This window comes from Typopeltis vanoorti, chromosome 9 (genome assembly GCF_054136105.1).
Source record: "Typopeltis vanoorti isolate ZY-2024b chromosome 9, IOZ_Tvanoo_1.0, whole genome shotgun sequence".
Classification (NCBI taxonomy): Eukaryota; Metazoa; Arthropoda; class Arachnida; order Uropygi; family Thelyphonidae; genus Typopeltis; species Typopeltis vanoorti.
Window position 1 is genome coordinate 94,437,015 of NC_143557.1, and position 27,814 is coordinate 94,464,828.

At 35.4% G+C, this 27,814-nt stretch overlaps 1 protein-coding gene across 1 annotated transcript in view; it reads left to right on the forward strand.

The window, feature by feature from the left end:
- The first annotated feature begins 1,910 nt into the window (after positions 1-1,910).
- LOC150103263 (paramyosin-like) overlaps positions 1,911-27,814 on the forward strand; it is a 145,093-nt gene continuing 119,189 nt past the window's right edge. The window contains exon 1 of the mRNA XM_090397850.1: positions 1,911-2,253. Coding sequence (XP_090253976.1) covers positions 2,131-2,253 — 123 coding nt within the window. The 5' untranslated portion in view covers positions 1,911-2,130. The remainder of the gene's footprint in view (positions 2,254-27,814) is intronic.

The following is a 27,814-nucleotide window of genomic DNA, read 5'->3' on the forward strand; positions in this document are numbered from 1 at the left end:
CCAGCCACACACACAACATACATACACAATAATAATAATAATAATAATAATAATTCATTATTGGTGTTTTACAATTTACTATTATTGGTGTTAATACTACTAAAAACAGTTGTTGTTAATATACCCACACATGGATAAATTTTAAGATTAGCGATGAGTTTTGACCCTTCTTCTGTGTGCTTGAAGGAAGCTGATTTCTTCCTGTTCAAGCATCTGCGAAACTTCTAGTAGTGTGGCTTCTTATTCAGTCAGGATCGGTCTAATTCGATAATATTACTTTTTTTTGGGGTGGGGGGTTTACTTTAGTTTAGCAGGAATTACTGCTAAACTAATACGCTGTCCTCATAGCCTTAAGTTGCTTCTGCAACTTAAGGCTATGAGGACAGCGTATTATGTCTTTATCTTTGCATGCGCGCGCGCGCGCGTGTGTGTGTGTGATGAAAAGTCTGTATAAAGGTTCCTCGTGTAATATTTTAGGGAAAAAGGGGGAAATTGTAGAACATGCATAATAATTAAAAATAAACTAGTTAATTTTTATTTGGATCATCTGTTGAAACTGTTTTAAATATTTATTTAAATATAGATATTAATATGTTTATTTGATATCTTATAGTAAAACAGAAAGGAAGCATATTATTAGTTCGAGACTAGTTTTTTTTTTTTTTTTCCAGAGAGTTTTAAAACGCGCTGTTCGCAATTTCTTTCTGATGAAATGCCTGAAATTACTATCTTTTCCTGTCAACAGCTGCATTCCATTTCTACTTACAGGCTTCATACTTGCACACTTTCTACATCGGCTTCATAAACTTCACAGGTTGAATTCCCCCCCCCCTCATTTAACGAGTTAATTCTAATGCTACTATATCTTGAAACTTATGGGAGAACCATTTATTCAAAGGCTTCCCTAAGACAAGAGGAAGGCATAGTCACATCGCACAGCAAAATCTTAAGATTTGTTTCCTATAAGAAAAAAAAAAAAAAAAGGAGGAAAGCAAAATGATCACTTCTACGTTTCCTGTAAAGAAAATCCTTTTAAAAATTACACGAGCATCATTTACATCATCTTTTCTTCTTATTTATGATAGTAACATTTCTATTAAACGTATAGTCTGACTGACATGATCGTCAGCACCCAATTTTAGAAACCTGTAGGCACAATACAGTATGTCAGGAAACATTTCTGTTTACTACTAAGTCACCAAGAAAGATGAACTGATGAACTAATCAAATGAATCAGCGCATCAAAATGCCTACATTAAGAACAGGTAATTACGACATTTATGCTCCCTCTTATACTTCTGCACTAACAAGAGTTTGATTTCATCTCGCGATAATGGAAACAGGGGAAAGAATCATGTTCGGCTGATTTCTTAAGGATAAATTTTAAGAGTCAAACATCACGTTGGAGTAGCTTCATCATGTCGGCAGTGAACTGGCTATAATTAACTCTCTTCAAGGTTTAAATCAAACAGTATTCTTTTGTGAGTAACCGAGCTTCTCTTTTAAGACTGTACGAGGTGTATACTCTGTTGTAAATGATGATTGTTGACATCATTAGGCATCCAAAGGACAGTTAACCTTTCAGAAATGTAGATATTCTGTAATCCTCTCAGACAATGAGAAGGGGAAGGATGAATGATAGATATTCTTAGTCATACTGCTATTACAGGGTAATGGCTTATAGTCATATGCATGCACACTCTCTACTCGAGGTACTTCAATCAGAGAAGTGTTCTTTACACAGGAGATTGTCAGTAGTTCAGTTCCATAGTGGAGGCCGAGTCGTGAATAAAACGGCCACTTCTATAAAAGGCAGCCTGGCCTGACACAGAGGGTAATTTGATCCATTCCGACCCGCACCAACAAGAGGTGGGAATTTAAGGCATGACACTACAACAGTACGTTTAGTCTACCTCTAGCCGGTGGCGCTGAGAGCACACGCCCCTTGTTGGCACCACGTACGGACGCACGTAACGCGCAAATACTCTCACACACACTTTCCAAGTTCCCCCTTTCGGCCGCCCCTGATAAACGGGTGAGCACTCTTTCGACTACATCCGACGTCTGCGGTGTCTTCGAGCACACTGTCAAATACTGTCGAGTTTACGGAGTACTAAGTAAGCTGCCACGATGTCCGCCACCACCAGTGTGAAGACCAGCAAATATGTGTACCGTTCTACCACCAGCGGAGGGGGTGCAGGAGACGTCACCATCGAGTATGGCACCGACCTCGGTGCCCTTACCCGTCTGGAGGTAGGATTGTTTGAATTAATGATTGAAGTAAGATAATAAACAAATACCAAAATCTATTTATTTCCCATTAAACAAGGTAATTTGTCTTGTGAATAACAGATGAAGTCAACATTTTAAAAGAGATTTTACTGCTTCAGTTAGTTAAATGTTCCCATTCTTCTTAACCTAGCTTATTATCAACCTCAACAACAGGTGGCGCTAGTCAAGTGTAGAGTCCAGGTAGTCTTAGGGTTGAATGGGTTTTATACATGCATAATCAAACAGAAATATATAATCTTGTGTCAGAAAATAGGAATTAAGAATGTAATATTCACTTTGGTTAAGCTTTTTTAGTTTTTTTAAGTCAAGGTTTTTAACGTTAATAACGTTTTTGATAATTTTGAAGTTTAACTATAATTTAAAAAGCAAAGTAAAGTTTTTTTAGATGAACTAAACAGAAAAAGAAGTTTTCAGATTTTCTTTTCGATTTGGCTCTTGGACTTTGTCTTGATGGCATACAAAATCTAGTCTATAACCCATAACTTATAACCGAGGTGCTATAAATTTAGCCAATCGAAAAAGAATCAGGAAAAAAAAGACTGTTCAATTTTTCAGACTGTTTTGAAGCAGTTTCAGCATTCTTTGCGATTTAAAACTGCTGGATAGATAAAGTTTGCGGAAAATTTTATTTTACATTATTGATAACGTTACGTACAAGGGTGCAAGATTTATAATAAAATCTAGCAAGCGAATGGATTAATTAGAATCCGTAGAATCCCTTAGAATGGATTAATTAGAAAGTTAACACCAACTTTCGATTATCTATTTTGAAAGGTATATACGTTTAAAATGAAGATATGAATGCAAAGCTATTTGGACTTTACTTTTGAATTGTTGGTAATTTTGATTAAGATTAAATTAATTTATAATGTGTCGTCAAAACCGGTTGATACAAATATAACCATACGATTTCATTAGACTACATCACTATAAGAGCTGCCTATACTTCAAATCTTCAATCCGAAAGTAGCAGAGCAAACGGAGTGGTTGAAATATTCAGTTTTTAATATATACAGTAATATTTAGCATAGAGCAGGGGTTCTCAACCTTTTCCAGTGGCGTAGCACTATATTTAATTCAATATATTAGATGTACCAGTAAGGCAGTGGCTCACGTACCACCAGTGGCACGTATACCATAGGTTAAGAATCCCTGGCATAGAGCACATGCTTGGATACTGAAACTCATTAACATTATGACATATATGCAATGACGTTACCAGTATATTAAGATTAGAGAATTAATTACCTTTTTTATGTTAAATGCACCAAGGTGCCTGTGTAGCCTTGTGGCAACTGTTCTTGTACAATAGCTAGATTGCCAAAAAAAAAAGGGGGGGGGGACGGGATGCTATAAGTTCAACTAGAGGAACTTTTTCTAGCCAGTTCCCGAGTTAGTCGATCTCGGGTCCAGGCAACTAGGGTTTTTGTCTTCCAGAAAACCTGGGAGTTTTTAACCCCGCATCATGGAAAAATCGAGAACTCACCTATTTCAGAACTTGTTATGTCCCCTGCCATTCCCGATTTCTAAATATTAATTACGGCTAAAAGGGCTCTGCCAACTCTGTTTGGGGAATAAATACACATTAAAGGATTTATTTATTTAATGCAATAAATGCGGCTGCTTTGTAAACAGGATAATAATGAAAGCCTTACAAACACATTCAAGTTCCTCAAATTCGTTTATTGTGCATTGGAAATGAATGGGTATCGCGTTTAAGTCGTTACTGATTTAAGACCAGTTCCAGCAGCTACCTCAACGGTATAAGCTGCTGGAACTGGTCTTAAATCAGTAACGTATATTAAATAAACGTATAAGGATGCTCCGGTAATTACAACAACAGTTCACTCTAAAGAAATCTATAATGAGAAAACCGTCCCACCCCAGCCAATATAGTAAAGTTAAATATAGGATTTTAAAATTATTTACTTTACTTTATTTATTAATTATTTTATTTTATTTTATTATTTTTAGCGCGTTGTCAAGAGCACTATTTGTTTATCTTCATAAAATTAATTCTTCTTCTCATTTTAAATTTTAATCGCGGAGATATATTATACCAAATGTAGGCCTAAATGCAATGTTTAATTAGTTTTGTGCAAAATTACGTCTAGCAACACGGTTTAGGGGAGAGTTGTTTCACTGGTACACAGCATTGTCATTGATATTTTGTCCATCTCTTTGCAACAAAAAAAAAAAAAATTCTCGATTAGTCCTGATGAATTTTGGTTGGCTTCCTAGGAACCTCATCTATGCAGTCTTCCCCCCCCCCACCAAAAAAAAAAACAAAATTGCGGAATTTCGTGATATGCGGGTTAATTAAGATTCTGAATGGAGTTCACTAACAGATTAGTGATCCTGAACGGGCAGATTTCTCAGGGAATCACAGTTTCAAACATTTATTTGGCAAATCTTTTTTATTTTGGCGCGAGTTATTTGGCATGAATTATAATACGTAACACGGCATTATGATTCACAATTAAAGTTTAATATAAAATCGCGTTATAATCACTTTTGAACGACCATTCACGTTTCATATACTACACGTTTATACTCGATTTTATCTGCTGAATTTGTCCATCCTGTTCTGTAGAATTAATGTTCGATAGTCATTATCCAGAATGGACTAATTATCCAAAACGGAAAGATTAACAAGAACGAGTATTTATGAAAACAACATTTTCCATCTGACCTCTCAATATAATCTGAATACTGGATATAGCATTTGAGCTTCTTTCTCTCCGAGCCCTTGCCTCTTTTTTTTTTACCGCATTTTCTTTGTCAAGGATTTTTTTCTAGTAAAATATCATCGAAAGAACAAGAAATATTCAAAAATAGGTGGGTCTTTTTGTATTTTTTTTTTATGAATGAGCGATCACAGCCAAGTCCGTAAACATCTAGAATAGATTAGATATACGATGTTATGCATAATTTCCGAAAATTGTTCAAGACTATTCGTGTAGAAATATACAAATATCTCGAATACAAAAATTATACTTCGAAAAATTTCTAACTTTATTTTAGAAATATTTTATTTTATTTTTTAAAAACGTTTTTAGAAATGTATTTTTTAAGAAATCTGCCGAATGTTTAATAGAATAAATAACTAAATATGTTTCACCTACTTGATTGGCCAAGTGGATAGCGTATCCAATCAACAAGCTGTGGGTTCGAATGTCATCACAAGCTGAGAGATGTTTGTGAATGCCTTTTAAAGTAGTAGATGAATCGCCAGGTGTAACACCACTATCCTGGTTAGTGGAAGCCACTTCGGGCCTCCACTAACCAGATCATATACTAGCGTTAGGTCATACACTCACGCGCGTGTAATATTTAAATAATAACGAAAATTTTTATTTACTTGTTAAATCCTGAAAAGAATACTAGTTCCTTTGTTTTACTTTCAACTAATTGCTCATCTGTCTTTAGTGCTTTGACACCATCTAGAAGAGTCTTTCTTCTTCCAGTTTGCTTTTTTTTTAGAATAAGCCTAAAAAATATACAAATAAAAAATAATAGGCCTTAAAAATACAGATTTAGACCATAAAGGTAAAGAATAATAACAAATAAAACAAAAGAAAAATTAATATCTAATCTACTTGCCAATCAGAACTAGCTCTGTGTGTCACAAAATGCTGTTATATGCTATTCAATTCGACTTCATATTTAACCAGTATTTTGCATGACACTGCAACTATACTACATGAGTTCACAAACAAGCATAACAATTGATATACTCAATATTTATTAACTGGTAGAAACATTAAAACAAACCCTCAGTAACACTGGCAGTAATTTAAGATTCGGAGAAACATGTGCTTTCACTATTGACATTTCCAGAGCTTTTGAACGAATAAAAAATAAATAAAAATAAAAAAAAAGAGAAACTACCCAATTAAAGAGGGTTGCAGACAGAGCGAAGAATGGAAACTTACTGAGCAGGCCTCGATGCCAGACACAATTAAAAACCAGATACCTCAGTGCCACTAAAATGCAGTCTTGCCTCTTCTCTCGCAAAACGATATCATATCACCTGCTCTTATCCTCAATGATCCACAATTTATTAGGCAGGATCAGATCTCTCTATCTGTTCCTCTCCTTGGATTGATAGTTACCACTAGCCTCTCCTGACATAAACACATCACACCAATACTTTCCTCATACTCTAAAAAACTAGACATCTTTTCAGTTCAAGAAGCCATTTTTTTCCACCCAGCTAATGACTCGATACAAATCCAAAATTCGCTCACCCTTAAAACATTGTTTAAATGATTGGAGTGGTCCTAAAATCTTCCTAAAAATTCTTGCTACCATCCGGAGGAGAGCGATTCAGCTGTTAAATAATTCCTTCTGCACAGATCCATTTCACCCTCTATTTCATAGATGCAATATTTCAGCTGTATCGTTTTTATAGGTACCTCCATGTTCACTGCTCCGCTGAACTGGCAACCATCATTCCTTCATTTTTTGTCGGGCCTTTAAAAACAAGAGCAGCAGCTGCTCGACATCCCTTTTCAGTACAACTGCTAACAAGCCAGATCGGTTCCGTCTATCTCCTTCCTCACTAGGTGTTCCCCAACAAGTACATCCTCTAACTCTTCAAGGAAAATGTCAATCTTCTTCTTTCCCAACACTCAACTGTTCCCCCCTCCCCACGGCATTGATGTGCTATATATTCTTTTATATCATATTGATATAAAATATGAGTAATAAGGAACAGAATTTTCATTTGTGATATTATTAATTTTCTGCAAAATCTGTTCCTTATTACTCAAATTACTGCCACTATGTAAAACCATCTCGGATGCATAAAAAAAAAAGCAACAGAGAAAGGGGAAAAGGCATCATTTATCTGGATTTCGTTACTTATTTGTTGCAGAAAATTCCAAATTAAATGATTTTATTAGATGTAGTTAAAATGGTATATTCTCTAAAAATAGAATATTTGAAGAAAGAAATATGAGTGTCATTTATTTTAATACTGGCAACAGTTTTCGATGGCTGTGTTTATCCATTTTTTACAGTTGATGAAAATGTGTGCGTTCTGAGATCTTGTCCCATTTCTGCTGCAAATAATGATTCCACTTGACTAACCCAGTTACAAACACACGAAGCAACCTTCACCTCCACTTCAAGGATGAACGCGAATAACTGACTGAGAAATGTCAAACAGTAAACAGACCTATGAACTCGCTATTTTTCTCTCTTCAGCTACTTTGTTTTACTAAAAAAAACAATTATAGTAGTGAATATATAGTACTTTTCACTGGCACCATTCACCGTTTCTCCGACAAACACATTCACGTGTTGCGGGAGGCGGAGGTGGTGTCAAAATAACGCCGGCATTTGGCACGTTAACTCCCAATTCATGTCAAGTTTTGGTTTTTTTATGACCGGCTCATGTGGCAGCAGACGGTGATGTTCAGTTCTTCAAGAGTGTGCTGTTAAAGAAAAAAAAAACTGGTGAAGGGTTGAAGGTGTGAGGTGTATCATCTGATGTTTGCTTTTGTTGGCATGAGCAACAGGTTTGAAGCAATCGTTAGTTCAAGTGATATGGGTAATATTTACCTGGACTGTCTTCTGCCTTTACAAAAACGCATCACTAAGTCAAAGAACAGTGGAAATAATCGATGCTTAAATGAATGACAATAAGATAATTTTTATCCACTTCAAAAAATTGAAGGATCGATGTTAGAGGTGGGATATATGCCAGGAAGAATATTGAAAGTGTTTATTTTACTAAAATTTACCCTGGGCGACAAGAAATTTAGCGCACTGGCAAGTTAGTCTGCTGTAGCGACATTTTTACAGTGTGACATAAACTGTTCTAACATAGACACTTTTTTAAAAAAAACTTTTTATTCTCTTCTTTATCAAAATAGGTTATATCAATACGTGTGTTGAGGCTTAAGTGCTGTGAAGAATTCATGTTAGAGGTTTAATGGAATATTAACAGCACTGAGAAAGGATTAAAACTAAATCCATTCTCAGTGCTGTTAATATTCCATTAAACCTCTAACATGAATTCTTGACAGCACTTAAGCCTCAACACGTATTCTGATCATTCATGGTGATGAAATAGCACGCAAAGCAAAACAATACGGTAAGTCGAAACTACGCTTATCAAGGCTATTAAATCGGCTGGCCTTTTAAAAACATGTCGGGACTCAAGAGTTATTCCTAACTGTATTAGGCTTAAAACCAAATTTAAATCTAATAAAGCCCTCCGGATATACAAACGTGCTAGTCTGGCACCATTACGAGAGCAAATTACTGAAACTCGCGCGAGCCTCGCTACGACAAACGCCGCCATTGTCTCATTACAGACAGAGCTCTCCGCTATACTCAATCCTAAGCTTCCTCTCAAAAAGAATTCCAGAAAATAAAAAATAAGCACATCAAAAAGTTCAATAATCTTTGCAAATCTAAACCGCTACCTGAAGTTCAACCGCTCCATACAGTAATCAACCTTTCTTCTAAAAGACTTAGCGAAGATGCCGTTAGTACCCTAAGCCTCGGACACAATTTTGTCGTCGCACCTATTGAAGTTCCGATATTGGATATTATGTACCACATCGAACGCGGAATCTGTCACTTAGCTCCGGAAACAGCCAATAACATCAGACTTGACGTACCTAACATTCTCTTCACCTCCTAAAGTTAATTTATCTTCCAGCCAACTCTCAGCACTCAAAAAATTACGGAAAGAAAAAAAAGTATTGTCATCACCAGAGCTGATAAGGATAATGCCACTGTTGTTCTCAGCTCCTCAGAATATAATCGGAAAATGGATATTATTCTCCGTGAAAGCGCTACCTACATACCACTGGAACACAATCCCACAAAAACTCAAGTTAAAAAATTAAAAAAAACCTACTCAAAAAAGTTTCTTCCTGGCCTCCTGACATTACAAAAAAAACTCAAACGTTCTGTTCTCGTCCCCTCCGGATATACGGTTTACCCAAAATCCACAAACCTAATTCTCCCCTAAGACCTATAGTAGATGCCACCAATGCACCTTGCTACAAATTATCAAAGCAGCTAGCTATCTCTTTGACCCCCCCCCCTCATTAGTCTTACCTCTTCTTATGTAAAAAACTCCACCCATTTTAAAAACTTAATTGAAAATCTTACTTTAAATAATACAGATATATTGGTCAGCTTTGACATCACCTCTTTGTTTACAAATATTTCCCTAATTGACACCTTAACACTCTTCACTCTTAAAAAAAAGTTTTTCCTTCTGATATTTTAGAGCTCTTTTCCTTTGCCATCAACTCTGGTTATTTCTCTTGGAAGAACAAAATCTACAAACAAATAGAAGGAACTGCAATGGCTTCCCCCCTCTCTTTTATTACATGGAAAATTTTGAAAAACGAGCCATTGACCCTTCCCCTCTAAAACCTTCTATCTGGCTAAGATATGTAGATGATGTGTTCTCTATTTGGCCTCATGGTCCAGACACATTAGATTCCTTCCTCATTCACCTCAATAGTCTACATCCAAGAATCCAGTTTACGATGGAAAAGGAAAATAACAATAGTTTACCCTTCCTAGACACCTTAGTAACACGCCTTCTAATGGTAACCTTTCTTTCTCTGTATATAGAAAACCTACTCATGCAGGCAGATACATTCACCAACTCTCCCACCACCACCCCTCCCAGCAATATGGCATTATTAAAACTCTGACCAATAGGGCCCACAATCTTTGTTCCAGTAAAACTGCCGTTTCAACCGAACTCAAACACATACACAACACCTTCCTTTCCAATGGCTATAACGACTATAGAATTAAAAAAACAATCGTCATTCCCCGTCCATCTCTTCAGAAATGCCATCACCATTCCTTACATCCGTGGTACTTCAGAAAAAATAGCCAGATCATTAAAAAAGTACAACCTCAATACAGCTTTTAAGCCCCACCGTAAACTTGCTACCCTTATCCACTCCACTAAAGACCAGCTCCCTCCTCTATCAGTTCCTGGTGTATATAGAGTACCTTGTTCCTGTAAACTTGCCTACTTCGGACAAACAGGCAGGTCAGCATCCATCCGGTTAGAAGAACACAGTTCTTACATCTGCAAACACGATTATGGTCAATCTGGCCTTGCCGACCATGTTTTGGATACATCCCACAGGATCTCCTGGAAAAAAACTACCATGCTCCACCATAGTAAATTCAAAAAAGAAAGACTATTCTTTGAATCTGCATCTGCACTCAGGAATCAACCTGATTTAAACAAATACGGTTGCATTAAACTTTAATTATCAGAGATCCCTCTTTACATCCCAGGCACCTGCAAATGCCCATAGAGGGCGCACCACCTAGATAGGACTTTAGTTTCACTTTGTATTGTATTTGTGTGTGTGTTGTTACAAAAAGTTTTTGTAATCCCCGAAGATGTCTCTGTGACTGAGACGAAATATTGGAAGTATTAAAACTAGTTTTAATCCTTTCTCAGTGCTGTTAATAGTCCATCACACCTCTAACATGAGGTTATATCAATCTGTTAGACCAGACCGATATATTAGATCACTGCTTGGGATGTTATAAAAAAGTTAGACAGCTAACTACAATATAAACGTTTAATCTTAATTCTAAACTAAAAAAGTATAGAAATAATTATATATACAGTATATAAATTCACTGACGCCTTTCATCCTCATAGATTACGGGGTTTGAAACACGAGTTACTGGAATAAAAACAACCTGCACTTGCTGTGACAAAGATCGACTTATTCGGGAAGTGGCTGAAAAAAAAAAAGGCCTACACACACACACACACACACACACACACACACACACACACACACACACACACACACACACACACACACACACACACACACACACACACACACGTGTGTGTGCGCGCGCGCGCATTTAGCAGTTTATACTGTAGACTGCTAAACAGGGTAGAAACCGATAAGAAGAGGTGAAATATTTCTGTTGCACCATAAATATCATCTGCAGAGAATTACAAATATACAGTAATCTGAAATGCTTCAGTTTGTATGAAAGACAAGCAAGCTGTGGACAATTAGGAAAGCTTTTGAACTCGTATCTGAGTCACTTATTTTCGCAGGAACAATTATATAACCTATGGTAGACTGGGGTAAGTTAGTTATGTATAACTGTATAAACTAACATACACATTTCACTTTCCAAAATGACTGTTCTGATTTTTTTTTTTAGATTCAAAAGTACTACCATAAACTATTATCGCATCAAAAAAAGCATTTCATATTAAAAAAAAAAAAAGTGAGCTGAGTACCGAGGAAACAGAATTAGCTGCAGTTCAGAAGTAGTTATTATATTGTTTTTAATAATTAATAGAACTCTCATTGCTCTTATAGTATTGCTCGGTTATTATTATTATTATTATTATTATTATTATTATTATTATTATTATTATTATTATTATTATTATTATTATTATTAGAGAAGAAAATATTGTATTACCAGTATTTCGTCTCCACTCAGGGTTATTATCGAAGTCAGAATAAAATGTTGTTAACATTTTATTCTAATCTCTATTTAAAATTAACATTTTATATCGATTATTTCCTATAAAATGATACGTGGATTTGGCACGAATTCGCAAGGGTATTCACAAAGTATTCGCAAAGACACACAATTGCTCAGCACTAAATAAAAATGCGAAAAAGTCGGTGTTATTATGTTGTCCTGACTGTGGTAAAGTCAGATGACAGCTCTTTTTTTGTTTTTGTTTTGATGAACCTTAAAGTAGGAGTGTTCTGTAGAGCATATACTGATTTCCACAATAGTCCATCACTTCTAAGCTATTTATGCTAATGGTTTTTTCTCCATCTTACTGCACGAAGGAGACTGCTCAAATTTCAGAGGGGAATTTACATTCTCAACCAATAAAGCAATGTTAAACAAGAGCCGCCTTCATCTAAACTGCAGCCAACTGTGTGCTTCCTCAGCATTTGGCTCACTTTTTTTTTTACATATAAGATATCGCTTTTTCTTTAAGATTAACTAGGTAAAAAAATTTGCCAAATTACTGGTCGAAATTGGTTAAACGATGAAATCTTCAGCAATGTCTCTAGCCTTTCTATCCTTTTCCTCCTTTATAATCTCGCCCTCCATTTTGTCCAGAAATTGTCGGGGAACCTTTGTCGAAAGCGGTTGAAATACGCGACTTCTACACGTGTCTGATGGGCAACCGATCCTTGGACTTCTGTTATTCTAATTAGATTCTTTATTCTTTAACTTTATTCTGTAAACTTTATCTTAATTAGATCCTAATTAGAGATCACGGTGAATTAATGCAGCCGGTACGCCACTCTGCTGCATTCCACCTAAGGGCAAGTATTTATGCCTGTAGATCTCTGTGTTCCCGGTTTTGGCTGTTTTGAGAGACTGAAAACCCTCCTTATGAGACAGCTATTAAAGTTCCTTACCTCATATACGTTGTCCACCTCATGCGGTGGCATGAGGTGGACAACGCTGACTAGTGAGAGTGGCAGAGTGTCGTTGAATGAGTAGCCTTAAACTGATATTAACATTTTATGCTAATCGCTATTTAAAATTAACATTTTATGTAGATTATTTCCTATAAAATGGTACGTGGATTTGGTACGAATTCGCAAGGAAATAAGGGAAAATGAGGATTTTTTAAAAATAAACACAGCAATGATTGGCTAAATTATTCTTATTTTTAAATTTATTTTAGGAAAAAATATTTGCTTAATATGAATGTTTCATTTCTTGTTACTTTGCCGATTATTTCAACTAAAATATTTGTTGATTATAAATTATTTCGACAAAAGGTGAGTTAGCCGGTTTCATATGGTGGTAGGTTTTTTTTTTCACCCGGAAACTCGAGTTTTTCGTCCCTCAGAACAGGCAAACCAGTCCATTGAACACACACGGATCTACTGTCATAAAATACATATTTAATCCCTAATTAGGAGGGCTCAACCCGTCCTAAGGGACGGGGGAGGAAATGGGGAACTCCATACAAAATAAATAAATTATTTGAAAATATTTTAAAGAGATTTTTAAATTACTATTTATCTTTATCGACTTCTTTTAGAAGGAATAAGCATTTTTTAGTAGAAGTCACCAGAAATCTAAACAAAATTTTCAAATTTCCTTTCTCTTAGTTATTATTTAACCAATACTTCGTCAACTTTAAAAACTGATAAGGATGACAGCTCTATAGACCCTGAAAGTGAACTGTGTCTTAAAAAATGTCAACTGACATTTTTTAAGACACAGTTTTATACTCTTGCCAAACATATATGCTTTCTCTCTCTCTCTCTCTCTCTCTCTCTCTCTCTTTCTAAACTGTTGCAAATTGAGGACGACTGTGACAGTCAGGAGAAGCTTCCAGTTCTAGTTATCCACGCAGAACGTGTCAAGTAAATGAAATGCATGCACTACTTTAGATAAAGTTTGTTTGTTTGTGTTTCCTAGTCCATTCAGCAACTCGAGAATAGAAAAACGGTCTGTGTTTTAAAGGTTTAAGTTTCTGCCTTATCTTTATATTTTTTCCATATTTCCAACTACCGTTTTAACAGACTGCAACTATCTATATAATCAAAATCCATTCACTAAATAGTACTCAATTTCGACACGAGATTATCTAAAGATGTTGCTGAAATTTTTTAAAACTGACATCGCTACAGACGAGTTATGGGACAATAGAGTATGAAGTTTGGAAAAGAAGTTTGTTTAGCAAGACGTAAATGATGAACACAAGAATATATTCATTTATTACTCAGGTCTCCCTCGTATATAGGAAACATTAACCTTTATTTTAGTAATGAGTCAACTGATGTTTATCTTAGCAAGTTGCCTCTACGTGCTATACTACATTAGTGCTGTGGGTAGACTCCGGGTTACATTATCCGGTTCCCTTGCTCTGCAGACCAAATATAGAACTTTTTTATTTTATTTTATTTCCAAGCCACTTCACGTCTCCGATCAGCAGGGCGGTGGTCATGCATCAAACGATGAACATAATCTCTCACCTAAAGACATTCATGAACAATCAGTACCAAGGCTGGATTAGAACTAACGGTCTGTAGGTTATGGATAGAAAAGATGCTATCCATTCTAACAATCGATCTTTTCTAACGCTGAAAATAATTTCAGCATTAGAAAAGATAACAAAAACTTAACATCACTGATGGAACCTGTAATAAAAAGTAGATAATAATATATAAATAAATACAAAAAGCAGTGAAAAAAGAATTATTATGGACATACTTGTATAATCGCACAAATAAGTCATCGCAAATAATTTTTGTTAAGTTAATGGTATACTCGAACTTGGTATAAATTCTTGGATTCTTGGACAAATCATGATAGACAAAATGAGCTCTTTATTTATACATTTTTTCTCGCTTCCTTTGATTCTATTATTTTTATATTTCCAAAGTATAAAATCAAGTTCCACATATATAATGCGGAATTAATGGTTCGTCAGAGGAGGGAACGGTAGCTTGGTCTTCATATAAAATATTGACAAAGATCAAACGATTCTGTACTTTCGAATTGCATTTTTAATTTTAACTACTTAAACTTCGTTTTTTTTTTTCATTTCTTTAAAGTTTTATGACAATGCATACACTACGTTGCTGGTGCTTATCAGTTGACTAGCACCATCCATTCTTTTGTAAATGAATTGCAAAGAAATGGAAAATTAATTATTTTTTATTAATAATTATTATTCTTGTTCTACACTTTCACACAGACACTTAACATGAAACGCCCTAATGAAGGTTCTTAGCATCCTCGAGGAGGATTGGAACCTAAGTCCTTCAAACCAAAGAGATTGATAATATTCTAAAACATTTTTGTAAAAAAAATGTTTTATAATAAAGTTAGTAAAATTATAATATATAATTAGAAAAAAAGACTGTTATTATCTGCAATTAATTTTTTTAAAATTGCACCTTGTGAAAAATGGATTTAAAGAATTAAACGATTTAAAAATTTCAAATAGTTCAAGTATAAAAGGTGCAATTTCATTGTTTAGAAGTATTTTTAAGTTTTTATAATTAAACTGATCAAGTGCGTTGACAGAAATAAATAATTTATAATCAATCATTTAAGATATAGCCTCCACTGCCACGAAACTGCTAGCTGCCATTAATGTGAAGGTTGCAGCAATATAGTAAGTGTCTTTTCCTTCGTTTGTTCCTTTCTTGCTGTCTGTTTCGGAAAGCCGTTCAAGTTAATATCTTTATGATCAACAGCTCTATAATTTTTTACATTTTAACGAGTTCGAGAATGTCCAATGTCTCGATTTCTGACGAAATGGACCTCGAATCCAACCGTACTTTTCAACATTAAATTCAGAAAACAATGCCCAGTATTCTTTTTTAACATATTTAAATAGTCTAATAGCATAGGATGAATTTAGCTATAAGTGAGAATATTTCTGGTTGATTGTTGTTAATAAGTCATTCTAACAGAGCGAAAATTTAATTGCGTGAAAATAACTCTTAAAAATATAGATTCCTCCGAGATAGTGTCTTTTAAGTAGTACATTACCAACGTAGCTCATCCCCACGGGTAGGAAGCTTCGTAATCTTCCGATCCTCATTTTTGAAAATTTTTTAAGTTCCAGAGCGCAATCCTTGTTTGCCTGCTTATACGATATAAAATAATGGAATTACGATAGGTCGCCTTAGAAAGACTTTCTAAGTATGCGTCTAGTCACCTAGAGAGAATTTTTCCCTCTAGGCGACTTTTCTTCGAACGAGTCACGAGCTAATCAAGAAACCTACTTGCCCTTGTGGGTTTCTTGATTGACCAGAAAATCAAAAGAACTCACACTATTCAGACAATAATGTATAGGATTATAGACCACGTGATAGTAGTAGTGTCAAGTTTCCTTCCTGGATGAAATTAAAATCACTGATACTCTTGACCCAGCTACTGTGTGATTGGCTTTGGGGGGGGGGGAGGAGGGGTTAGAAACTAGCTGCCCACTAGACTTCAAAAGTTATTTAGGGCTAAATGGCTGCGCCTACTCCCTTTGGGGAATAAAAGGTTAGTGGATTATTTATTATAGGTTATAAAGGCTTATAATGGCAAAGGTGGTACATTTTTATAGGTTTTTACACAACTTTTTTTCGGGAGACACTTTGAACCTTACTCTATATGTCGTTTTGACTTTTTGTAGTATTTTGGTGTGTATTGAGAGGGGCGGCAAACTCAGGGACCGTCCCGGGCGGCAAAAGCTATAGCAACGCAGAGCAGAAATAGAGGTATTAATTGTAAAACTGGCATCCATAATACCTCTATTTCTGCTAAGCAAGGGTAAAAGCTGCCCAACATCCTTTTGCAGTTGAATTACTGACTCAGCGAACGTGTTACTTCACTCATCTTTTATTTCATCTACCTCATTTCTATGGAACAACCTTAGCCATAAAGTGTTTTCCCCGAAAACTCCTACCTCTAGCTCTTCAAAAAGAATATCAACAAACTACACTTATCTGATCCTCCCCCCTCCTGACACACAGCATTGATTTGATACAGGCTGTAATATTAGAGTGGTCTTTTTTATCATTGTCAAAAAGAAATAAATAACGAATAAAAACATAGCGATGACATTTTCATCCACATACGCTATGTTGACAAAAATAGTTGATCACCTTACGTGCCATGCAAATTTCAGATCCTACAACATGCAAATATTCAGGGATTGTCTACGTAAGTCTGGTAATAAAAGGTGGGATGTGCTGCATGCTTTGCGCTGTACTCGATTTCAAGATGAGATATCGAGTGCTTCCAACGTGAGATGGTAGTTATGTGTCACATCAGTGGTCTTTCTGTCTGTGATATTGCTACCCGTCTCAGTATACCGAAATCCACCGTTGCTTATGTCATTAGTAGATGGAAAGTTGATGGTGCTATCATAGCAAGAAAACGCCCTGGGAGGCCACCGACACTTACCGACTGAGATCGACGAGCTCTGTCTCGGAATGTTCAAGTATCTCGCACATCATCAACGGCGGACCCCGCAGTCAACCTGGCAATTTCTTCAGAGACATCTGCCAGCGCTAGAACTGTCTGCAGAGAGTAGTATGCCTTAGGTTACCACGGCAGAGCTGCTGCGAACAATCCACACCTTACTCTCCTCCCCTCAACGCTAAATGACGTCTGGATTGTGTTTTTCACACCGTTCCACTGTAGATGATTGGAAAAGGGTTCTGTGGAAGGACAAATAACGCTTCCAAATGTTTCACTTTAATGGTCATGTTGGATCTATAGATTACCTGGGGAATGGTTCCGGCAGGACTGCATCATTCCAACTGTCAAGTTTGGCGAAGTTTCGGTAATGGTATGGAGTGTTTCAGTTGGATGGGGCTTGGTGCATTGGCGGATGTGCCCAAAATTATGACGACTGAGGGCTACCTGGACATTTTGGACAACTTCATGCTTTCGACGCTGAGGAAGTATTTTGGAAGTGACCTTTGCATGTTTCAGCACGACAATGCTCCATGCCACACTGCACGACGTGTCTGAGACTGGTTTCCACAAAACAGCTTTAAAGAATTGGACTAGCCGGCTTAGAGTCCAAACCTCAACTCCATCGAAAGCTTTGTGACGAATTAGAATGCCGAATTCGCTCCAGACCACAATGGCCGTCATCAAAATCAGCAATGGGGGGGTAGCTTTGCGCGAGGCATGGAAGAATATCACTGTTGCACGTATCAGAAATTGGTTGACAGCATGCCTTGAAGGGTAGTTACTGCCATTCAGGCCAAAGGTGGTCCCACTCGGTACTAGAAATGTAATTAAAATGCATTTTTTACCACAATCAGGTGTCCAAATACTTTTATCAATATAGTATACGTGAACTCATCCATCTGAATATGGCAGCTTCCTCCATCTGTCGTGACTACTTCTCTATATACCATGCCATTATTCGTTTATGATAGTAATATAATAACGATGACTTTTTTTTTAATTTATTTCTCAGCATATGAGTAACTCAGAGTATAATTTTTACAATTTCTGAGTAGGAAAGCCATCAATGTCAGTTTCGCTAATTATATGGAATTTAATTTAAGCAGTTCATCCGTAATCAGCTAAATTCAGGGCATTTCTCTAACGTTTTGCAAAGTCAAGACTCTCTTTACATATATTTAATAGATGCGTCCTGTTACATAATTAAAAGATGCTTTATATTGCAAGTCATAGGTTGAATCTATAAGGCTGATTTTTTTGTGTTTCAAATATACACGTAGTAGAATATGTTCGACCAAAATTAACCTAATTTACCCAGTTTCTTCCATTAAAAAAAGGCTCAAATTTGTAAAACATTAAAAAAAAAAGGCTCAAATCTGAAACCTCCCAAAAAACGTTATGGGAGGGATGGGAGAATAAAAACTGAAAGTTTTACGAGGAATAATCCTGATAAGTGGCTGCCTACATTGCCTTTTAAAAATGAAAAAAAAATTATTGCATCTTTGAGGGTCACTGACTACTTTCACGTATCACCTTTTTCCTTTATTATATTTTTAGGATCATGATGTGGTGTGCCATGTGGCAATAAGGAAATGGAGAGTAAAGAATGCCTAAAAGAAAAATATATAAAAAATATTAATTTAGTAATGGCTTGTCCACTTGTTATAAGAACAAGAACTTTGTTAACTTTGGATAATCACAAAAATGTTTTTGTGATTATCCAATTTGAAAAATGTTCAAAAAGACTTTTCAAGTCTTTTTGAAAACCACATATCGTCACCGAAAATGTTCGATTTCAGTTCTAGCAACATTGTTGGTATAAAATTATTTTTCGCATCTAGTAAAAAACATTGAACATGAAAGCAAGTTGCTTAAAGAAAGATTTGAAAAAAAGTAGAGATATTGACTACATAAAAAAATATCACGCCCATATCCCTGTCGATGAGAAAACTGTTGCAGTTCGTCACTGTTCTGTTTCTTGGACACGGTTGCAGTCATCCGAGCATCAAATGTTATTTCGCCAAGATTGAATAATAGTCTATTGTGTTTATCATGTTATGGTAACTATTAAAATTAAAATTGACTTACTATAAAATTGCTATCAAATTGATAACAAAATCATATTATTTGGAAAAATAAAATATATTTAAGTGGTGAGTACTAGTTATTTTTATTACCTATCTAAGTAAAACTAACCAATTTTAAACTTACCACTTCAAAATGCAACGCATCTGTTCTTTGCAAACTTTGGCAGCATAAAATTACATTGTTCACATAGCTAAATGACCAGTATAAAAGTAAAAAAAAAAATTTAATGGTTTATTTTACTTTTACATTAATGCTGTTGGCATGTAAAAACTCTCGACTTGTAATTTGTTTACTTCGCACCACTCAGGACGTTCTAAAAATGATATTTTGATAAGTTGATGTACTAAATACTCTGAAGCATGCCCTAAAAATTGAGGTTTCTTCATTTCCAAAAGGCTGCCTGGGATAAAAATTACACAATGAGACCAGTTTTGCTTTACATAAAGAGTATCTCTCATAAAAATTTAAAATTTTTATTTGGTCCCCGAGATAATTTTTTGAGAATTTAGTCTCAGATTTAGTTTTTACTTTTTTTTTGTTTTGTTTTGCAAATCTGAGGCAATTTTTAATTTTTGCGTTTTCCTCTACACACAAGCAAAAACAAAATCAGACTTACTGGTTCAGCTTACAGGATAAAGTAGAAAATGTGGAAAAACAGTACTTGGAACATATAAAGCAGATGATCACTATTTTAAAAAAGAAGTTTATCTTTAAATGAAATAAGAAATCAAAAAAGTACATACCTCGATAATTAAAATGCATTAAAAAATCAGAAATTGGATAATCTGAAGATAAGTTGCGATTAATTTTAAAATCCTCTGGAACTGTGACAATTCAGGATCCGCCAAACAAAAATGGCCGCCATAATTAATAGAAGACCAGGAAAAATATAAAAAAAAATTCTCCAGTCTAAAGGACATGGTGACAAAATAACACGCTTTCATCAAAATCTAGCTTCAGTTCCTAGCGAGTTCACTTGGAATGACTTTCCTTCAAGCGTTCTTGAGATTCAGTTACCTTGTCAGTACAATTTAATTCTATTATCAAAGATTAAAAAAAAAAAAACTCGCACAACATGCAACGCTGAAGATGGAAAGACAAAAAAAGAAAAAAAAGAAAAAGAAACAAACTAATATAATGAAACTAACAATAAACAAAGTAATCTCCTTAAAATTAGACTGAAACGAACAACAAATTCCCGAAGCGGTAAAATTAATCCGAAACGGAATAATATGCAACACACGACTCTTTATATAGATGAGCATCGTGCTTTCTAATGGCATTTGGTTCCTACTGTATTTAATTAGATGCTTGACAGAACCCTCCATTGCAGAATCAAATCTGTTTTGATTTTAAACCAAACAAAAAATATCCTCATATAATTATTTCTAATAAATAAAACTTTTTCTAAGAAGGCACCCACTTATCATTTCCTTTGCTTTTCCAATTTTCGGCAATTCTTTGTCCAATGCTAACAACTATGGCATTGTCTGAGTGACAGCCATTTTCCCAGTCAGGATTCGATACGAATATAGCATGGATGTTTATTGGTGGAAAATGAATTTCCTGCCCCCGTGCGAGACTACCAACCAGCTTCCTGGAAGTATGAAGTGGCTTGCAAAAGTTCCATGTTTGGTATCTAGAGCAAGGTTTCCGAATTACGCACGGTGCTTCTATAAGTTTACGGGCTTTTCTGAATGAAATTGCTATTTAAAAAATATGACGACGTATAACTTTCAATAAAGACACCATGGTTATAACAACTGATAAATGAGAGTCGCTTTCTGAACGCACTTGCACTAAGGCGATTTTATATGGAAAGAGAGTCGATCTCCTTTGTCACCTTAGATAAATCATTTTCAATTTATTAGTTACAGCAACGAAATTTCTGAGAGCTAATTTTGAACTTTTTTCCAAACAAGGAGCATCATGTATAATAAAGGTTGATCATCTTCCTCTGAGTACGCAATTTATTGAATCAGAATTTTTAAACTTCGCTAGCCTAGCCATTCAGAAAGAGATTTTTATTAGATGAATCATTGCCAAACACGTTTTTGTCCGACAATAACATATTATTCTGTATCAAACAAAGAAAAGAATGAGATTTTTTCTAAAATATAAGCTAGTTTGGTATCATCAACCAGATTTTTGTGACTGATCTGATATTTCACTGTCTCGTTATTATGATAAAATAAATGTTCTCTTTTATAAAATGTGAACAGTTTAATTAATGAGGTCGTCTTCTCCTCACCTTCTTTTCGGTATTCCTCGGATTCTGTAACATCTAGGTATGAATTCCACTGCATTTGGATTGAAATGGAATTTAATTTGTTCCATTTCATATTTTCCCTGAGGATTACGATCTCCAACTGTTCAACAAGCATATCAATAGTTTCATTCTATTTCCTTAATCACTTTACAAACACATGGTACTGATGTCTTATTGGTTTCTCAACCTCTGATGCGCGTGGGATAAGTGTGTGTGTGTGTGTGTGTGTGTGTGTGTGTGTGTGTGTGTGTGTGTGTGTGTGTGTGTGTGTGTGTGTGTGTGTGTGTGTGTGTGTGTGTGTGTGTGTGTGTGTGTGTGTGTGTGTGTGTGTGTGTGTGTGTGTGTGTGTGCAAAAGAAACATTTTTAATAAGTTTCCTCTAAACTCGAACTTTGCTTATCATCCATCCCTCTTTTTATGTTTTTTTTTCTTCCTTGCGGAGCCTTATCTACTCCCCCCCCTCTCTCTCTCACAAAACACAGCTGTCACTTTTATATCTTCACTCATATCTTTTTTATCGTAATATCAGATAACAGACCTTAATTTTTCTAGTTAATTACATTACATCATCTCAAGAGTTGAATGCAAAAATAGAGCAAGGTGATCCAAGTATAAAACTATCGTCTAATATTTTAATTTTCGTTTTTGAAAAGTCTAACAAATGGTTACTCCCACTGTCAAAAAAAAAAAAAAAACCCTTCGTCTCAGTTGGTCATTTCTAGTCTAATTACATCCTCGTCCTCCCGGAATGAATAAGGAGATTTATATTTTCTATATCATCGCTCAGTAGTCGAAGGAATGGAAAACACTGCTTGCTTACACGTAATTACAAAAGTTATATCATTCTTTCAATTTTTACTATTCCATTTTTTTTTTCATTTCTATTTCTTTCCCATTCTGTTTAATTCTCAAGAATGAAAAGTTAGTGACTGTCGACTTAATTCTCCTCATAGCAAATTACTAATAGCATAACAATTCTCCTCATAACAAATTTATTATTATAAAGAGAATGGCAGATTTATGAATGTTTTATTTCAAAGGCGTCATTATCAACAAAACGAAACTTCTAATGTAAACAGAGAAATTTCCATTTTATATTTGGGAAAATGTAACATTTATACAATTACTTTTCCCAGAAATTTGCATGCATTATTGCAATTAGTCGTGCTTATCTCACTAGATATGTGAATAATTTAAGCCCACAATAATCAATTAGCTTATAACTTTCGCAACATGAGCTCTATCAATTAAACACACACAAAAATGTGGCATGTAATGTTAATTACTGTAGATAAATATAAGGATAGGTCTGTAAATGATTAGTAACCTACTGAAATTATTAAATCTAAAGCGATTCAAGTGACTGCATTTTTCAACCTTTGGTTTCAATTTGCTTCTAGCTTATTGAAACCAAAGAACTTGAAAACTTAAAAAAAAAAAATCATTACTGACTTTTTTTCTTTTTTTTAAGAGAAAAATGTACTTTTTCAAAAAATATTTCAAAATATTCAAGAAATATACTTTTCTGGAAAAACAAAGTGATATTTCTTGACAAAATCATTATGCTAAATAAAAGCTGAATGAGAAATTTGAATCGAAACAAATAAAGACAAACTTCGTTTATTTATTTCAGAACGTTGAAAGTGTACATTTCTAACCACGCACCATGACAGAGACTCTACTTTATATTAAACTCTAGATAAAGAAATTAAATAATACGTAATTTACAATCACATAACTCCATAAAAGTGATTGAAATATCGTCACTCTGGTATACGGAGTTGCCCTTCCAGTTAACACAATGGTGCCATTCTTGCTTTCTTCAATCCCGGCTTTCATATTATGTGTCCCTGGCGCATTGCCAAACCAGTTCCTTTAAATGACCTCAGTATTAAAATACGCCAGGAAGCCGAGGAACTGCCGTGCAAGATAAAGACACTAGAAGGCCTCATATGCTAGCCTAAATTTGGCAGGAGAAGAGGCACAATGGCATTTATAGTTCTTGTGAATCGAAGGCTGGACAAACGGCCGTTAATTAATGTCTCTTCGCTTTATGATAAGTAGAATCGATAAAACGTTATTCGATATATTTTTTTTCCATAATAAATAAGAAAAGAAAAGCGTTCTTTCTCCTGGTTCTTTCTTAGAATAAATACTTTAACCTAATATGGAAGATTACTATTTTCTGAGTCAGTACAGTACTTTTTTTTTTTCCGGTTGACCAGCCTAATTTTGTTCGCATCACTTGCAGATTGCATTTCGGCAAGTGATGCGAACCCCCAGTAAATTTTAAGTACTAGGAAAGGTTGGTCATTAAACTTTTTCTAACTCAAATAAGATTAGCAAGTTGAATTGGGAAAAACTTGATCAACGAAGTAAAGTTGGCATCACGCCTAAACCCCTCAATACCCAGATTCTTAACTAGTTGCGGTCCCTCCTCTCTTTCTCTTTCCAAGATGTTCACGTTTTCTGGCATTGCTAATAAACTAGACCAGCATCCATTCGAACATCATCAAACTAGAAGCACTGATTGTCAAAATTCTTGAAAAGTTTTAAAATAATACACTGCTTAGTTTTCGGATATGATTACTCGTAGACTTCACTCGAAATAAAAATTAATAAATACATCCGCCACTCCTATTAATTCACCAAAAGGAAGTACTTTATGTCCTAGCCTTTAGTACATTAGTATTAATACTATGGGAGAACTAAAAATTTAGATAATTCGAAAACCTGAATTTACGCGAATTTATCAATACATAAAATATGTCTGAAATGTCAATTTTCAATTTATTTCATTGACAAATGTCCTGCTTGAGGTATCCTAATAACCGTGTTCGCGAAGTCCAACCAAAAGACACACACACACACACGCGCGCGCGCGCGCGCGCAAAATTATCTCTGCCATATACGTGGCGTATATATATAATCAAAATGCACATCCACAGAGTAGATACGACAAAGAAATCATTTCTGGGTTCTTAAAACGGATTTTGTTATACACAGAGATAATTTTGCGTGTGTGTGTGTATCTAATATCGACAAATGACATAGGGCGTTTTAAAAAAATAATGTTTGTCTGCAAGGCCATTTATCCATCCACGAAAGATTAATTGCTATATCAATCTATCATGGTTATAATACCATAAAAGAATCCATTTTTGTTGACAGAATTATTATTTTTCTTAGAAGAATTTTTACAAATTTTTCGAAGAAATTTCGGAAAATTTTCTGTTATTTTTTTATTTAGTTGTGAATTACTATAACACTGTAAACCACAACGAATTCAATAATTACGTACTTATGTAAATTAAATAATTATGTTGCTTGTGATACTGCATGATATGGTTTGCAGTGTCAGCATTGAAAACCGCGTTCATTCAAATACGAAGATAGTCTGTGCTGCGTCGCCATTTTGAGAGCATTGCCCTGGATCCCGCAATTCATTTATTTTCGCTGGTAATATACTGATTTCAAATAACTGAATTTAAATTCAATTCATTTCAATTTCAATTCAAATTTTAAATGAATATTTGCACCTAACAATCGATTTTTTACTATAAACTTGATATCCATTCCTGCTTTTTTGTCATGCTGTCATCGGCTAATCTGCATTTATAAGATTTCTCCTGTCATAAATATGCTGCAGTATGTATTCAATGCCAAACTTATGAGCCTTTCATGTGCGTTGGTAAAAACTTAACAATATAAACTTATAGATTTCTATGCCAAGCATTTCCCCTCCCCTTCCCCATTCTATAAGGACAGAGTACTGATCAGTTTGTTGAAGTCGGGCCCTTGCAAGCGATCAGCGCTATAAATTATGTCTCTATCCATATCGTATAGTTAAGACTCTGATATATCAAGCATCTCGTAAAATAAAAAATAAATCGTCTATGGCTGAGCTCTTTTATCTCTAAATAACTTTTGGAAATCGATAGACAGTCGTACTCCGTTTGTTATACTAATGGCTGAGCTCACGGCTACAATACACATTCAATCATAATTTTAAAATTTTCTTTAATAGTGTAGAAACTTAACGAATGATACAGGGTATCAAAACAGCGAAAAGAACCAAAAAAATAAAAAAACAAGGTACAATTTCCTTCATAACTACATATTTCATTGCAAACATTTTGCATGGGCTAAACTATTCACTCATTTGTCGATATTAAACACGAAACATAATTTAAGAAAAAAAGCATGAAAAAATTGAAGGAACGGCAAATGTAAAGGTCATGTGATAAGATCTGAAAACGGGTTAATGTAGTTCTTTCGACTTTCTTCCTTGGCGATGTCCTTTCTTCACTTTCAGTTACTTTATAAAATATGTAGAAAATTACGTTTTCCAATACAGATGGAATTTATCTCATATTACCTTAAGTTCGTTTATCATCCGTATCGTCTTTTTATTTCATACCTATTAAAATAATTAAGTTATTAGCCATTGAGCAATTGTTAGTTCCGGGTTTTCGCTTTCAGTCGTTTTGTAGGACAATGCCTACAAAGGTGACTTTGTAGGCATTGTCTACAAAGCATTCTTGGTGAGATTTTTACAGGGTAGTTCACCATTGCTCCCCCCCCCCCCCCAATTTTATCCGGGCTCGGGACCGACATACGGCTGGGACGTATTCATTACTGTAATCCATGTGTGTTCACAGGGCCGGTTTGCCTGTTCTGGGAGGGGGACAAAAAAACCCTACCTCCGTATGAGACCGTTTAACTCTCCTTTAGTCGAAAGGGACCAGATAAAGGTTCCTCACGTCACTGACGGGATCCAGGTCTTTCTGACCAAAGGGCTTCGTCTATACTGACTGAGCTATGGAGGCTCTATTAAGTTAGTAACTCAAATGAAAAACACAGTATCATTGAGTTTTCAAAGACATAAAGAGTGAACAAAAACAGTAGTGAACTGCATTAACCATATTGCGCTAGTGATATTAGTAATTTGTTATGTCCTGCCCAATAGCCAATTCAGAACGTGTTCACAAAACCAGAACGTTCTTGGATCAAGTGTGACCTTATGAGGCCTTGCAACGCTGTCTAATGTGCACACACACATTGTATGAAGCCTGCTTCGAAAATCCAGCATATGGATGAGAGTCATTCGAAGTGGCTAAGACAGCGAAATACATAACATTGTCTAAGAAACCATTATGGCGGAACCTCTGAGCCGATGGAGATGGGGAAAAGAATGAAGCATCCTCTCTATATCCCTAACATAAATTCATGTGACCTGATCTTTTCAATGAAAAGAAAGAATCTCTCTGGGGCAGATATTTTCAGTAGACTTAATCATGATGGTAGTATCATAGATTATTTCGCTGAAATTCAGGATATGCTCTTTATATAACATTCTAGTTATTGCACACAGTGAGTCAATCTCACTCAAACATTTACCATTCACTGTTATTATCTTCTCCCTTCTACGTGTTAGGCCTACTGGCCTGTTACAGAGCTATCTTAAGCCCTTCTAAGTCGTGCCCGTCCCGACTAGCCCTATGCCTCCCGGTATATCCTGTGGCTGTAGCTGCGTGTGTTCACAGGGCCAGTTTGCTTGCTTGCGGGAGAAAAACCCTGCTGTCCACACCCAACACCGGTTAACTTGAATAAAATAATAAATTTAGTTTAATCCTTTATCCAAGTGTATGCAAACAAAGTTTGCGCCTGAAAGTATCTTCAGGACTGAGGTAAGGTGGTACAACACCGGGAGACTCCTTGCAAAGGTGGAGCAAGATACCAACATTCCTATCTCAGTATCTCCCATAATGCAAAACACATCTCCTTGCGGATATGTATAATGTTATGCATTAAATGGGAAGGGCCACTACTCAGACTAGTTTCGACCTTTATTGAGGTCTCTTCAGTGGGAGCCAGGCCCAAGTGGAGATACCAAGACAGAAGCATTAGCAAGCTCATCTCTGTCTGAGAAAGATCCTTAAACCTGACGTCGGCGACGGAAATCGAGTCCAGGACATTCCTTTTCCAGGCATATGGTTGCGAAGCGCATAGCCACTAGGCTAACCGCGCGGACACATTATTATATGGAAGTAATATAAGCTAAACCCACAAAACAAAACAAAAAAATCATACTGCATTACTCCCTTTTCGTATTAAAAGTCAAGTTTCCAGCACTGTCTTTAATTGAAAAGTAAATCAGTATAAGAAAAATGTTTGCACGATTGTTAACAAATATATACTGTTA